This window comes from Barbus barbus, assembly GCF_936440315.1.
Source record: "Barbus barbus genome assembly, chromosome: 37".
Lineage (NCBI taxonomy): Eukaryota > Metazoa > Chordata > Actinopteri > Cypriniformes > Cyprinidae > Barbus > Barbus barbus.
In genome coordinates this window covers 10,925,509-10,941,505 of record NC_136715.1, presented here as the reverse complement: position 1 = coordinate 10,941,505, position 15,997 = coordinate 10,925,509, and the positions used below count along the sequence as shown (strand labels likewise).

Here is a 15,997-nt window from a genome sequence, read left to right as displayed (position 1 = left end):
GCTCACTCTGCTGAATGAAAATGGTCTGGCACTTTTTCTCAAGTTTTATTTTTCTTCCTTATCAATTTAAACAGCTTTTGTGCAGTGTAATCAGTGGTAAAGGACTGCTGTAAATGCTGTATTCATTGAAATAATTTCTGGAAGAGCATGGAGCCAGTAAGACCTGGAAAACCAAGGTCTGAATTCATCCATTAGTGCTCAAGAGCACAAAGTGCTCTCATTTTCTCACTCTTCTCACTTGTGTCTTTTTCATTCTTTCCCTCTCTTTGTCTTGGACATTTTCTTAATCTTAAAAGCATAGATACTAAAAAGGAAAATTGTCACCATTTGCCAACTTGCCAACACCAATTGTCAACTTCATGTCATTCCAACCCGGTATTACTGTCCTATTCTGTGAAAAAAGGATGTTAGGCAAAATGTTCATGCTGCTCTTGTCCATATCATGAAAGTGAATAGAAACATTCACGTTCATTATCTGGAAAATAGCAGTATGAACATCCTGCTAAACACTTCCTTCTGTGCTCCACAGAGGACAGAAAGTTACATGGGTTTGGAACAACGTGAGGGTGAGTAAATGATGACAGATTTTCATTTTTGGGTGAACTATCCCGCAGAAGAACGTTCTCCAAAGTAGCACATACACTACAACCTCATGAATTTGTTATAGTTTGACATTCACAAATCCTTTGATAGTGGATGCCATTCGCTTCTCCCACTCTATTTATCTTCTTCTTGTCTGTTGCGAGAGCACATTTATCAATTCCAAAAACGTCTGTGCAGCCAAATCACCAACAGAAAACCTCTCCAGCTGCATGAAAACACAATGTCTATTAAAATGCCTTCAGATAGATTTGGAGCCGAGAGACTGAATAATTGCATTTAAAGCAGGAATGACTTAAGTCCTCACACACTTAAGTTCACCTTAAGCCAATTTACCTGAAATCAAAAGCCATTTGATTGGCAGCAGTGGAAATTGCTGATATATGGTCTCCACTGGGGACTATGAGACCCCATTAAAGCACCTTATCTTTCTCTTGGCGAACGCTTTTACACTCCACTGACTGTAGTCATGAGCTGTTCCAATGTCATGCTTAAAATCCAAAGCTACTGGAAAGCCAGCCATTCCCAGAGACCCCAATAACTAATATTTTCTGATATTTACACATTACTCTGATGTACAGTATTTTGTGCTAAGTATTATAGCTGTTTTTTTTTTTTTGAAGTGTCACCAGGAATGAAGATCTACATTGATCCATTTACATACGAAGACCCCAATGAAGCTGTGAGGGAGTTTGCTAAGGAGATTGACATCTCGTGTGTGAAAATCGAACAAGTCATTGGAGCAGGTAATCATACTTCCAAATGTCCAACAGTGTTCTACAATTAAGTTTTTCTTGTGCCTTGACCTAAAGAACAGTGCACTTGCCTTTATACATAGGAGAGTTTGGAGAGGTGTGCAGTGGTAACCTAAAGCTCCCAGGAAAGAGGGAGATGTTTGTGGCCATTAAAACACTGAAGTCTGGTTACACCGAAAAGCAGAGGCGGGACTTCCTGAGTGAAGCAAGCATCATGGGCCAGTTTGATCACCCCAATGTCATCCATTTGGAGGGAGTGGTGACCAAGAGCAGCCCTGTCATGATCATCACAGAGTTTATGGAGAACGGCTCATTGGACTCTTTCCTCAGGGTGAGCATTTTTGCGCAGAGTCTTGGTTTAATAATTGTGATGCAATCTATACAACCTAATTAAATGTAAATTAAAAAGAAAATTAGCATTTCATGCAATTAGCAAACTTAACTTTTTCATACTGTACATTATAATATTGTGGTGCCTGAATTCACATTTAAAAAAGCTGATTTAATATTTAGTTTTATATTTTTTATTTATTTAAACAAAGTAATGTGAAATTATAATATTAGCCATGATTATCACCTTATCTGTATTGGCTAGGAATTTTTAGAGCTATGTGTGTGAACATCTCTGGGCAATGACAAATCAGTCAATCATTTTGTTTCAACTAGTTCCTTGAAACCCTCTGAATGAACTGATTCATTATAATAATATGGATTTCCCCACGCTAACACAAGCTCCGTAATGTAAACATGACTCAAATTCCAGTTCAATCTCTCATCAGCAGGTGTGTATGCACATCAGCATGGTGAACATCAAACAAATGTTTCCTCCTAATTTCTCATGCTGTCCGTCAGGTAATTCTCCACAGGGTCTCTCTTTAATACCCAGCTACCCCCCTGTAGCAAACATCTACTCTCAGTATTGATTCCAGCTGTAAGACTGTTATAATAAGCTCAATTCTCTTCCATTCATCTCTACGGGTTGCCACACTAACATTTGCTTTAAAGCGGTCTCTTTAAAGAAATAGTTGAATCGTTGCTCTGTGGTTAGTCATGCCCTCATTTTGCATTGGTCATGCTCTCCCGGCCACGTTCTCTGCATTACAAGCGTCAGATGAGCGGTGTGTCTCACAAACTGAGCTCCCATATGTGCTTCCGACCAATATCACAGAACACACATAGCGATCAGAAAATTGTGATTGTTGTTTTAATCTGAAAACACTTGAGGCCTGAGGAAATTACTTTGTATCTCTCTCCGGTTTCCAGTAACAGCATCCATCCTGCAGATGCATTTAGATGATTATCCGAGGGCCTTGGTTAAAGAACAAGTGTGGGGAATGAGAAGAGAAAGTCGTTGTCAGCCAATGACTGGCACATGTCAATTTGATTTCGGCTGATGTGGATAAAAAAAGGGGTCCAGATGCCTTGATCGCTGCTAATTGGGCTCTCTGTGTGTTGTGTTGAAAAAAAAAACTTTATGAAAATATGTAATCTTTGGGGAAGGAATTATTTATTTTGCTCATTAGCAAGGCTTTGCCTCTGATCTATCATGAGAGAAAACTTATTTTATCCTTGACGTAGCTTTTCGGGGTGTTGGGCTCAGGAAGTGTAATTATCTGGAACAAGAAACCTTCATGATTGTGGCGTTTAAACGAAGGCAAGTAAACAGGAACCAAACGACCAGCCATTTGTTAGACATTTGAACTAAATTTATTTCTTCTCACCACAATCAGATCCAGCTCTCGGTAACCTCTGTAATTGTGAGGTTCTGATGTTATTTTAGCTGTTTGGCCAGCCAAGTTGTTTCGCTCGTGTTTATACTTGCACAGCCCTCCCCATTACAGAACACACATGTCGTACTGTGCCATCGCGTGAAGAAATGACGGATGTCTGGTAATGTAAGTAGAAGTGGAAAAAAATTGCAACGAACACTTCACATACACTAAATACATCACATTTACTCTGAGTTCAAATCACGATGCTATATTAAAACATTTGAAAAAGACTAGCTAATGTTTTTTTGCTCTCATAATGTCAGTTTGGTGGTGTGCGAAAGCTTTGAACAGAATTTCAAAGCTGCACAATTGTGTTGTTTCTTCAAGACCGTCATCCATTTCTGACAGAACGCTGAATTCTTTGAAAACAAAACGCCTCTGTTGTGGCACCTCACTATGACAGCGCGTGACAACATTGTGTGTTAGTGCTGAAGCGCTAGAATATGAGTCTGATGGAGCTCTTGTAAGACAGGACTGTGAGAGAGGGAGACTCAACGCTAACCTGTCCTTCTTGCACTGATCCAACTTCCAGTGTTGTTTTGTGGCGGATTAAGAAGCGAGAGAGAGCAAAAGGGAAAGAAACTCAAAAAGGTATGTTGTCGAAACTTTCTGAAAAGTTAAGCACAGCCAAATAGAACCGACAGCAAAGACGTGTCTAAAAAGAAACAGCATGGATAGAATAATTCACATATAATCGGAAAAGAAAGAATGTTTGCTTCACTCAGACTGCAGATCCAAATAACTTTGAGGCGAAGAATCCCTCCAATTAAACTATAGGCAAACACTGTGAGCAGATTAGAGTGCCAGGCTGTATTTGCAAAGGATTTCAGCTTTATGAATAATGGATGCTGCTTAATTGCTGTGGAGGGTTGAGAAGTTCAATCAAGTCGGCTTAACATGGGGGAAGGGTTTGAGTGTGACACATGCTGCTCAGAGGAGGAAGGGTTTGTATGCGACACAGAATGAAGACATCTCGTGGCTATTTCATCCAGAATCCAGTGTTTTCTGTCTCTCTTCACTTGACACGTGCGTGTCTGTCCGCACTGCGCCTGCTGGGCTCGTCTCGTCTGATCAGAAGCTGAATGCTGCTTGCTTCATGGCTGTCTGCGGAGGGTCTGCAGATGGAGGCAGCTGCAAGCACAGCTGGGTCAGAAACTGCTGGACCTCCTCATGAGCAAAGGGCTTTCTGACCACCGTGGTCAACAGATGCAAGATTTGCCATGGCCCGCATTGATCATTAAATGTCTTATCTAGCGTTGCGTAGCATAAACTCTACCAATCCTCACCAGAGCGTTTGCACAGCCAACCCAAGCCAGGCTTGACTCAATACATTAGTCTCTACTCTTATCCGACTGGGCATACTAGACATTAACCATGTTTTCCACAGCTTTATTCTTGCCTTCTTGCTGTTGTTTGTGATTTATATGTTAGCCAGAAGAGATAACTGTTGCACAGTTCCTTATGAGTTGATACTAGGGATGTGCAAAATACTGTTGTTTTTTTGTGCGAACACTCTTTACTTTTATAAGAAGCAGGGCTGTGAATCGATTTTAAGACAAGATTTTAATAATTAATCAGGTTTTTTGTGATTAATAGACAAACTTGGGATTGTAAATATTTAATGATTCATATTGAATCTTCAGATTAATGTAGTAAAAACATAAAATAAGAATATTTTAAATAATAAATGGCAGGTTTTAAGGCCAGAACCAATATCAATACTGAAACCTTTTAATTTTTTGTCTCTTTCTGTGAATAAAACTATATTTTGTTATCATTTATAAAATGATCATTTTATATCAACTTAAATCTCATTAGATAACTTGTTAAGTCATTTGGCTTTGGTTTTATTTAGTGTAAAATATATCTAGATGATGTTTCTTTGTCAATATTTGAATTTGAAAATGAGTGCTTTTTGTACATAAATTTTCATGCTAAACAAATAATAAAATCACTACTTATACCTTATATCTGTTCTGTACTTGTTTACAGCAAAACGATGGGCAATTCACTGTAATTCAGCTGGTGGGCATGTTACGAGGGATCGGCTCTGGGATGAAGTACCTTGCAGACATGAATTACGTGCACCGGGACCTGGCTGCCCGCAACATCTTAGTTAACAGTAACCTTGTTTGCAAGGTGTCCGATTTCGGACTCTCACGCTTTTTGGAGGATGACACATCGGATCCCACCTATACCAGTGCCCTGGTGAGACATTTTGTAATATTTGATTTGAAACATCATGCAAACTTGTGCTTTGATTTGAGATGACTTGATGTTTATGATTTGGGTTTATACAGGGTGGGAAGATCCCTATTCGATGGACAGCCCCAGAGGCCATCCAATATAGGAAGTTCACCTCTGCCAGTGATGTATGGAGCTACGGTATTGTCATGTGGGAAGTAATGTCATATGGAGAGCGGCCATATTGGGACATGACCAATCAGGACGTACGTACCTCACCACTTACATTATCGTTCAAAAATTTGAAAGAAGTCACCAAGCCTGCAATTACTTGATCAAAAATAAAATAAAAACAGGAATGTTGTGAAATATGATTACGATTTAAAATGCCTGTTTTCTATTTGAATAACTTATACATTTAATTTATTCCTGTGATGGCAAAGCTGAATTTTCAGCAGTCATTACTCGAGTCATCAATGCCACTGTCAGTCCTGTGTCTTGTTTCCCCCTCCTCTCGTGTCCATATTTGGCCTTCCTGTTCCTGTCCTCGTTCCCTGTCATCATTAGTTAATTAATCCCTAGCCCTGTTTAATTACTCCGCACCTGTTTCTGTTCTTCCTCTTTGATTTCCCTGTGTTCTTAAGCCCTGTGTTTCCCTGCCTCTGTGTCTGGTCTGATCCTCATTCCTTAACGTCAACCTGTGTGTAGCTGTATCTCCAGCGATCCCTGAGCTTTGTAAATAAAAGTCTGAGTATTCAAGACGTTCCTCTCCTCCTCGTTTCCCTGCTCCTCTGTGTCACGTGACAGCCACATGATTCTTTAGAAATCATTCTAATATGCTGATTTGGTGTCAATGCTGAAAGCAGTTTTGCTGCGTAATATGCTAAATTTGGCGAAAAATGGCTCATGATTAAAGAATTTTAATTCCTATTTTTTTTTATACAGTTACAAAACTCTTTTTACTTTAGTAATTTATTCAGTTCTTCCAATTTTTCACTCCAACCTCATAACCTTTTCTAAGCTGCACATCCTCCAGCTTTACTAAGTAAAACCACCAGTTTCTTATAAAAGTTTTCCAATAGAAGCACTGTGAAATGATCATGCCAGAGGCTGTTGGTTGGTTGCTGTATGTTAGCGCTTGATAGATGAATGCAGTGCAGCAATGTTGAATCAGAGGCTAAGGTAAACAGCACAGAGAGCACATCGTAAATCTGTCCATGTGCGGCTCTGCTGTATGCGAGGCCAAACCTCAGACCCCAAACACTGCATGAGTGCAATCAGTTTTTGCAGGAACAGCCACACTCATCATCACATCACATTAGCCTCAGAATGCAAGGATGACATAAGGATTTGCGTCAAGAAATCCCATTTTTGAGGTTTAAAAAAAGAGGATAAAAGCATCTGCCAAATGACGTAAATGTAAATATATTTGTGTTGTTTTGGAGAATGTATGCTTTTGGTGGCTACATCATGTGACTTAAGAGTGTCTTCAAGCTATTGTCCTTGTATTGTGTCAAAGGGGATCATTTACTCTCACAAAAGCTACCACAAAATTTCACCTGTACTTCATACTCCTTTCCTGGTGAACAAAAAGATGATTTCACATGCAAAGCATGTGCCACGTTAAACAGTCCCTGCCCTTGAAAAAAGCTCCCATTTCTAACATCCCTCTGGGTGGCTGGGAAAAGGCAAATTATGGGTCCAGATAATGAAAATAGTTTCAAATTGAAAGTGTGAACGCTTATGCGCTAAGAGGGAGCGCAGATCTCACCAGTTATCTTATTAGCAGTTCCAGATAGCGTCACAATCCTCCCATCGGGTTGGCCGTTTGAGGCGCCTGAATGAGATTAATCAGGCCTTGAATGGAGTGCCATAATGGCTACAATAATGAGCTAGGGAACAACGGGTCTCACTCGGGTCCTGCTCACGCTTTCCACTACATGGCCTTGCATCTCGTTTCTGACCACCAAGGCAGCTTGAAGCATCCGGTTTCATTCAGATGTGACGGTACATCCATCGGCTCAGTTAATTTAAACACTCAGTATCTGTTTTGCGCATTAAGTAACGCTACACAGTTAATTTGCTGGAAATGTATTTAAGTTTTATTTAAGTGACATTGTTGATTTCCTGTTACAACTTGCAGTACATTTTCCAAATGTACAATTTAGTCAGCGTGTATATTACAGGCCATGTGTTAATCATGTTTAATCTGACAGATGTTGCTTGATTGGAAATGAGTCGGACGGATGGGAGCCAGACTCAGGCTGAATACTGCCAAAAGACTTAGTAATACTAAGGCCGCTCTTTTTTCACATTTGATCATAAAGGAAACACTTGTACTGCCAAATTGTTGTTGTCAGCACCTTTATAATCAAGATCTATTAGCTGATTTAGGAGGTATTTAGATAGCAGCTGACTGTGACCGCTTATTTATAGTCTGTGTGTGTGTAAGTGTGATCATGTGTGTGTTTGTGGCCAATGACAAATGGCTTCCTTGTGTCCCCCTAAGACCCAGATAATGATCACAGTGCATTTATGAAGACTGCAGATCAATCCTCTGTCTCCTGCAGTGTTACAACCCCCCCGCCAGACGCTGCCACCTGCCTTGCACCATGCCGACAGCTCCTATCAAAACAAAGTTTTATGGCAATAAATTACATTTATTTAAAGTAAATTAATTTAAATCTAAGGCATTACACATTATGTAATATATTTATAACAATTTGAAGAATTAAACTTCTACTAATACTGATTATACATTTGGATTATCTTATAATGTTGCACATTAATGTTGCCCACAGACTAACACACACTAGTTACAGATGTCATGTTGTTGAATAGTTTAAATAGTGTGGCCAGCATGTGACATGGTGCTGCTTATACAGGAATCCTGAGTTCAAATCTGGCTTGTGTCATTTCCCGAAGCCGTCCCTCCCTCTTTCCCGCTATCATTTGTCACCTGTCACTGAAACTTTTAATATACTTGGGATGCAACAAGCATATCTTTCTCTGCCCCTTTTAATAACCAGCTAGAGACCCTCACAGATCTGTGTCTCCCTCTGCAGGTTATCAACGCCATTGAGCAAGACTACCGGCTGCCCCCTCCCATGGACTGCCCCAGTGCCCTCCATCAGCTCATGCTGGACTGCTGGCAGAAAGACCGCAACAATCGACCCAAGTTTAGCCAGATTGTCAACAACCTGGACAAGATGATCCGTAACCCCAACAGCCTGAAGGCCATCACTCCACTCTCATCAGGGTGAGTTGGAAAACAGAGTGCAGTTGCTTGGATGATCAGAAGCGGATGACTCAGTGGTTGTAAAATCTAGTAGACAGCATTGTATGTGAAGGGTGTTGCAAAAGATGGGAAACAACTAGGGCTGCAACAACTAATTGATAATAACCAATATATACACTCTACAGCAGTGAATAATGCAATTCTATTTCTAACAGTGGAGGATGCAGAGTGAGCTAGTGTGGGGAAAAAGCATGACTCAAGTTGTCCTAAACGCCATGAGTCATATTTAGTGTTTCAAACTAAAGCATATAGTTAAATGCGTCTTTCCCTGTTATGTGCTTAAACGGATACATCTACTGATTACTGATTACTGAATGCATTTTCCTCAGCACGGATCTGTCCTTATTTGTATATGTTAGAAAGTATTTCCATTTTGCATAAAGGTTCGTCCTGACAGCAAGCATGTCTTTGTTAGATTTCACAGAGATCACTGAACAAGCACCAGAATGTGCATCAAACAGACATCGCACAATAAAATAACAGAATAATATTTCTTGTTAGATATTAAATGTAAATTTAAATTCTACATGCACCACAAATAATTGTATTTTTATGAGCAGTACTAGTAAAAAGACTATGTAGTGGAGTATGAATGTAATGTTCAGGGGTGCGTTTCCCAAAAGCAGCTATGGTCGCAAGTTCCGTTGTTACCAATAGAGTTCAATGGAACTAACGACTATAGTTAACTAACGATGGTTTTGGGAAAACATTCAGTTTTGTTTTTCTTGATTATCATTTTTAGTTTAATGATTTTAACAATTTCTTTCAAATGGTAAAATTAAATTAAATTGCAAATTCAATTTAATGGTAAAATCCAATTAATGGTAAAACTCCTTTTTGCACATAAGTCAATTGCAAATAACCTACATAGATACATACACTATATTTGTTTTCATCACTTTCAGATTGTACATTGTTTGGAGGACACAGCATGTACAATAAAATGTTTTTAAAAATGAATACTTTTTTTTATTTTAATTATTTTATGATTTTTTTCATCTGACAAATAAATAAATAAATTATCAACAGATGAAGGGATTATAAAAATGTTCATTAGGTGCAGCCCTAGAAGCAACATTACGCTGCTTTCCAAGACACCTTATTTTTGTCTAAAATATAAAGCATGCATTGGTTGCTGAGTGTGCAATCCCAGAATGCATTGCAACAGCCTGGTTAAAGAATATGTAATCCCAGAATGCATTGCAACAGCCTGAGTGAAAAAAAAAATCCACAATGTAGATTATTATTTAAATAGTTCTTCAAAATGATATGTGTGCGCTATTAGAGCCTCGTGCCAAATCAGTCACTAGTGAGGTTTCATTTCCCTTAGGCTTCTACCTAGAAGGCATTAGACAGCAAGGCAGCTCGCTTGGCTTTGAAACAGGGCGTACATTTAACACTTTGACTCATCTGACATAATTTAACTCATGCAGAGTAGTGCGCAATAGTCGTTACAATAAATCATATTTATGTAGAAAGTCACAGAGATGCTTAAACAAGTTTCTACAGTATTTAGTTTATGGAGACACATTGCCTTTTTGGAAAGCTGTGTAGACACAGACGTGAAACTTGACACTACGGTATGCCGTGGCAGCATCAAGGGATCATAATGACGTTTTCAGTCTAACCGTTGTACATACATAATACTGTATTGTTTGGAGAGCAGTGCAGATCTGTCCGTGTTACATGATATATGTGTGGCTACAAAAACAATTTTATTACTTGCTTTGAAGTTTCTTTTTTTAAGATATTTAGTACTTAGATTAGTCTGAAATCCTCGCCATTACACTGAAGTGTATATCTGTGTGCATGTGTCCTTTTGCGTGTGTTTCATATATTAGGGGGAATTTTCTGTGCCTGACCTTTTTGCCAGACCTGACTCGCTCGCATCCTTCAAGGCATGTTTACAAAACCAAATGGAATATGACCTTAATAGAAATGTCTTTGAACAGCCTTCTTCTAAATGATTCCTGTTCTGTTTTCAATCTTTGGTCAATGCTTTGGTTTTACTTCTGATACCTGTGGTGGGCTTTATTGATGCTGTGAAGTTTGTGAGTTATTTCTTTTGGCATTGAATTACTACGTAAATAAAATCAACTAGGTTTGATAGATCAAATCATTATTAAAGGCTTTAGGTTGAAACAATAGTAAATCTGGGAGACAAAGTAACAGTGGGCAAAACTCTCATCAGTTTCTTGTGGACAAATGTAAAGTGGCCTAGTTTCTTCTGTCATCACGCTGATGGTGAAAGGCTTGGGTTTTGCGAGCTTCTCACCAGCTCTTGTTGCCTGGAGGCTAATACGCTACAGTAGTGTTGTTAGAAAGTACAGTCATCTGGGGACATTAATTTTTTTGAAGAATTAAGCAGGGCAGAGGATATTTTGCACTTAAATTCTTCCCTAACTTCCTTTTTTTCCTCTCCAGAGATTGAATTATATTGACCCAAGAAATAATATTGCTCAATATTCCCAAGTGTGTCACAATTGCCTAAAAATATGCACAAGATTTAATTTAGTTTTTTAGTTTTTTGCATTGATGATAATATGCCAAATAAATGTAAACCAACTGTACTTTAGGAATGTACCATGTATACTTTGAGGGGATTGTAGTGTGTACTTGGTGCTTAAAAGCAATTTTTACTGCATACATTGTGACTCATCTGTTTCTCTATCTCTTTCTCATTGCCTCTCCAGTGTGCATTTGCCCTTGCTTGACCGCAGCGTGCCCGACTTCTCTAGTTTCAACACTGTGGATGATTGGCTGGACGCTATTAAGATGGGCCAGTACAAAGACAACTTCGCCAATGGCAACTTCACCAGCTTCGACCTTGTTTCCCAGATGACCATGGAGTAAGTGCTATACCTATGAGAGAGAACAGTTTGGAAAACAGCCCTGCTTTGATCACTGAGTCAGCAGAACCTCTAGGGGATCTTTGACTCTAATAGCACTGCTGACTGTCTGTACCAAGGTTTGCTCTATATTGCCCTAAGTTTCTCTGTCTATTTATTAGGACTGCACGCTATGGTATAAAATATAATATTTTATATTAAATTGTGCTACAGTTCAAAAGCTTGGGCCAGTAGGGGCCTTTTTAAATACTTTTATTCCACAAGGATGGATTAAATTTATCAAAAAGACACGTTGCAAAAGATCTGAAATAAATGCTGTATTTTATTTATTTTCATTAAAAAAAATGTATTGTGGTTTCTACAAAAATGTCAAGCCGCAGAATTGTTTTTAACATTAACAATGCAAAGTTTCTTGGGCATAAATTTAGCCTATTAGAATGATTTCTGAATGCCATCACGGGTATAAATGACATTTACAAATTACAGTCTTTACAAATTCGAAGGATGTGTTAATCTTAAAAATGAGGAAGTACTTTAAGAGAAAGTGAGCGTACTGGCGCCTCCATCTGTCCTGCAGTGAGCGCGCTACTCTTCACACTCCGCACAGACACTTGAATAGCGCACATTTTTCTAGGTTAATATTAGATTGAGTGGCCATTTAAAGTTGCTGTTACTAATTTCAGATGATAAACCATATTTGAGGTCAATGAATGATATGCGAGTGTTTGGATGTCCTGCCCGATGTTCTGTTTTACCACATAGACCAGACGTTAATGATCTGTCCGCCACGGACTGCGTGACCTCACCACTTCCTGTGGATTTTTTTTCTGTGACTAAGCGACTAATAAAATTTTGGTCAACCAAGTCTCTTGTTGTCGACCAATGGTTAATCAACTATTAGGGGGCAGCCCTACTATTCAGTCTCTTTATTATCCTCCTTTTTTTTTTTTTTATTATTAATAATAAATTGCAGTCTGAAATTATCTCTCAGTGATTAGACACTGTATGAATTTAAATTCAAAAATAAATATAGGTATATTTTCTCATCTTTGTTGCTGACTGTTCGTCACAGTGGAAATGGGAGCCACAGAAATGTATGTTTAGATTCTTCTCCTCTCCTCACCTCAGCTGTTACCTGGCCAAACCAGACACGCCATGAAAACAAAGGAAGTGTTGTTGTTTCAGAGATGCTTGGATTGTGCAACAAACAGAGGATGATAGGGATAAAGGAATTTACCGGTTACTCAATCTTGAACTAACATGCTCAGTTTACTTTGGCATCATGTGATGAAGCAAGTGAATAAAAATGTGTTACTACAGCTTTATGGTATCTGCTTCTGAGTGCTCATGTTTGATCTTGCCTCTTTCTGTTTGTGTGTACATAGAGACATTCTCAGGGTTGGAGTGACACTAGCGGGTCATCAGAAGAAGATCCTCAACAGCGTTCAGATGATGAGGGCCCAGATGAACCAGATCCAATCGGTGGAGGTTTGACCACGCGTCCCGATTAGACTGGGAGGAGAACAAGAGGAGGAGGCGGAGGGCCAACGTGAAGGGATGGGGTGGCCACTACACACCCTAAGCCTGATTTTCCTTCTGGACCACCTAGGATATCCACCTGCCCCCTCCTCCAAAACACTCTCATGCTCCATCTGTGTTATCTGAATTCCCCATTAACCCCCTGACACCCTAATGGGCTCGACTCGGGAAAGCTGCGTCTGGAAAATATGGTCGTTTAGCTTTTGCCGCCACCAATCACAGGATGACCGATCAGTCTGCCAGCAATAGGCTCCGCCCCCTACTTCCCTTGAATTTTCCTCTTACTTTCCTTCCATTTTATTCATTTTTGTTTTGTTTTTTGTTTTTAGTCTTCATTTTTTTTTAAAGACTTTTTGTAAAGAATTTTTACAGAAAAGGAATCTATATAAAATATATAGATTGGTGTAAAATTGCAGACTGAATATGGTGGACTGAATCAAAAGGCTACCCTTTAAAAGGGCAAAGAAGAAACAGGAGATAAAAAAAAACCTCACCCCACAATACATGCTTCTGAGATTTTCTTTCTAATATTTTAGGAAAATCTTGAATAGAAATACTGACTGTCTGCTCAATGGATACACAGGGGACAACCTGCGGGACCTTAATCCCTCTCCCCTTGCTGACAGCCGAGGGAAAAGTATGTGAACACCATGAAATGAGACTTGCTTTTGGCAGCCAATACTGCCTTGAAGAAAACATAAGACTTTTTATGCAGTTTAAACTACATCAACACAAACAAACCGACAAACGGCAAAACAAAGTCAAAATAGCTATCACAGTGTTGAATTTGTGGTGCAGATTCCTCATTGCTAGGGGGGAGAAAAAATAAATATTTTACAGATGTCATAAGAGCCTGCCAAATAGAGCATCATCCCTTTGTACCTCGTCTTGTACATATCAGATGCACTTGTGAGGTCGTCAGAACAAGCCTGATGTAGTCCAACATTTAGTTTCAGTTTCAGTATTAGATGGATCTACATTGACATTTGATGGATTTTCTTTCGTGTGCGTGTGCGTATATGACTTGAGGGGGTCATCTTTTATATTCTTCCTCCTTTTTGTCATGGGCTAAGATGATTTAGTTTGAAAGACGGCATAAGATATTCTCCCCCGCAAATTGTTTAGCATGTTCTTTCCTTGAACTGCTTAGAGAGAAGGACCCCGAGTGCATGTATGGTGTGGTCTTCACATCATCTACACTCGTCTTTCATGTTTGGATCCCTGCCGTGTGTGTGTGTGTGTGTGCATGTGTGCGAATGGTGCACATGGAGCTGCGGAGCATGTGTGGTGCAAAACTATGATTTCACAGGAAGCTTGGATTTGATACACTTTGTTGATATGCTTATATTTTTGCCACCAAAACCATTTCTTTAAAAAAAAAAAAGATGTTTTATAAGGTGTTTAGGGATTTTAATATCTGATAAAGTATGCAGTTAGAGGACATTTTCCTAACAGGGAAGTGATTGTTCATTGTGAAGCATAGTTTTATATGAGAATATTGTTATTGTATGACATTTTTGAACTAATTGCAGTCACCAATTGGGGCCAAGATTAAATTTGTAGTTTCATAGGACATTTAAACAACAAATCACGAACAATATCGGCTGTAAATTAGTGTGTATAGGTTTCGTTTTATTTTTTACAGAAAATACATCCCACTGTTCTCCATGGTATGGTACTTCCACGATGCTCTCTGTGATTTTTCACCTCCATAGACATAAGAACAATAAAACTCTGTAAAATAATATGAAGTAGAAACCCCCCCCTCAGAGAGGTTTGTCTCAAAACTGTGTTGGATTTTAGTGTACATATTTTTTTTTTTAATGTATTGTTAAAACTGAATGGAGAGTCGCTATTGTCGATGTTTATTTTGGGCCTTTTCATTTTGTACTAGGATTGGCTGAGAGATGAGAATCGGCCATAGAGATGAATGGGCCGGAGGTATCTTCATCCACGCTGGAGTGTCTGTGTGTGTGAATGAGTGTGTTTGTACTTACAGGTACATCCATGTACCAGCATTGGGGTAACTGTGGATAACAATATTCTTCTTTCTCAGCTGACGAGGGGGCTCGCTTGATTCCATAACCTCAGGGTTGACATGCATCTGTGTTAAAAACCATGCAGTGCTGTGAGGTCAGTTCAGTGTAGGTAAGGTCCATTAGCTGAATCTCAGAGTGCTAATGAAGTTCTAATCAGATGGTGTTGACCATTCTCTGTTCTTCCCATTACATAATGCTTCCATTAGAATGAAGATTCTGTTATTCTGTATTTGGACGTAGTATTCAACGTTCAGCAGACAGGCCATCCCAGGTGTGAACTCTTGAAATACATAGCGATAAAGGCTTGAGAAACGACCATGTCTACTTTCCTCTGTGTCCAGAAAGATGGTAGGATTTTACTTTCCTTAGAGCTTGACATACTAAATGGCCCTTAAGTTTTAGCTCTCAGCTTTTCAGTCATTTTGGTAACTTTTCATCACCAGCAGGAGGATACAGGGAGAAAGGAAATGAATCTGGGCTTAACACCTTGTCCTAACCAGCAACATGGAATTTGTCCTTCCACACTGAAAGCGAAAATTCAGCGCAGCATAATCGCAGCCAATGTTTAATACGCAACTACATTATTGTTGAGAAGTTTGGGGTCGGTAAGGCAAGTCTCTCAAGCTCACCTCATCAAGGCTACATTTATTTGGTCAAAAGAACAATGAAGAAATCATTATTGTAAAATATAAAAAAAAATAAAAATTTAATTTTAATGTATATTAAAATGTCATTTATTCATGTGATGGTAAAGCAGTTTCAGCAGCCAATTCTCCATCTTCAGTTCACATGATCCTTCAGAAATCATTCTAACATGCTGATTTGTTGCTAAAAAAACTATTTTGAAAAAAACAAAAAGAACTATACAAAAAATTTTGTGAACCATGAGGTTTTTTTTTTACACAACATTTAGTCTTTACAGTCACTTTTTATCAATTTAATGTGTGCTTGATGAATAAAA

General features: G+C 38.9%; 1 protein-coding gene across 1 annotated transcript in view; it reads left to right on the top strand.

Annotated features, from left to right (window-relative positions):
• LOC306856892 (ephrin type-B receptor 2) overlaps positions 1-15,719 on the top strand; it is a 146,891-nt gene extending 131,172 nt beyond the window's left edge. The window contains exons 10-16 of the mRNA XM_079396429.1: positions 1,224-1,346; positions 1,439-1,686; positions 5,120-5,335; positions 5,428-5,577; positions 8,377-8,570; positions 11,303-11,458; positions 12,844-15,719. Coding sequence (XP_079252555.1) covers positions 1,224-1,346; positions 1,439-1,686; positions 5,120-5,335; positions 5,428-5,577; positions 8,377-8,570; positions 11,303-11,458; positions 12,844-12,952 — 1,196 coding nt within the window. The 3' untranslated portion in view covers positions 12,953-15,719. The remainder of the gene's footprint in view (positions 1-1,223; positions 1,347-1,438; positions 1,687-5,119; positions 5,336-5,427; positions 5,578-8,376; positions 8,571-11,302; positions 11,459-12,843) is intronic.
• The last annotated feature ends 278 nt before the right edge of the window (positions 15,720-15,997 follow it).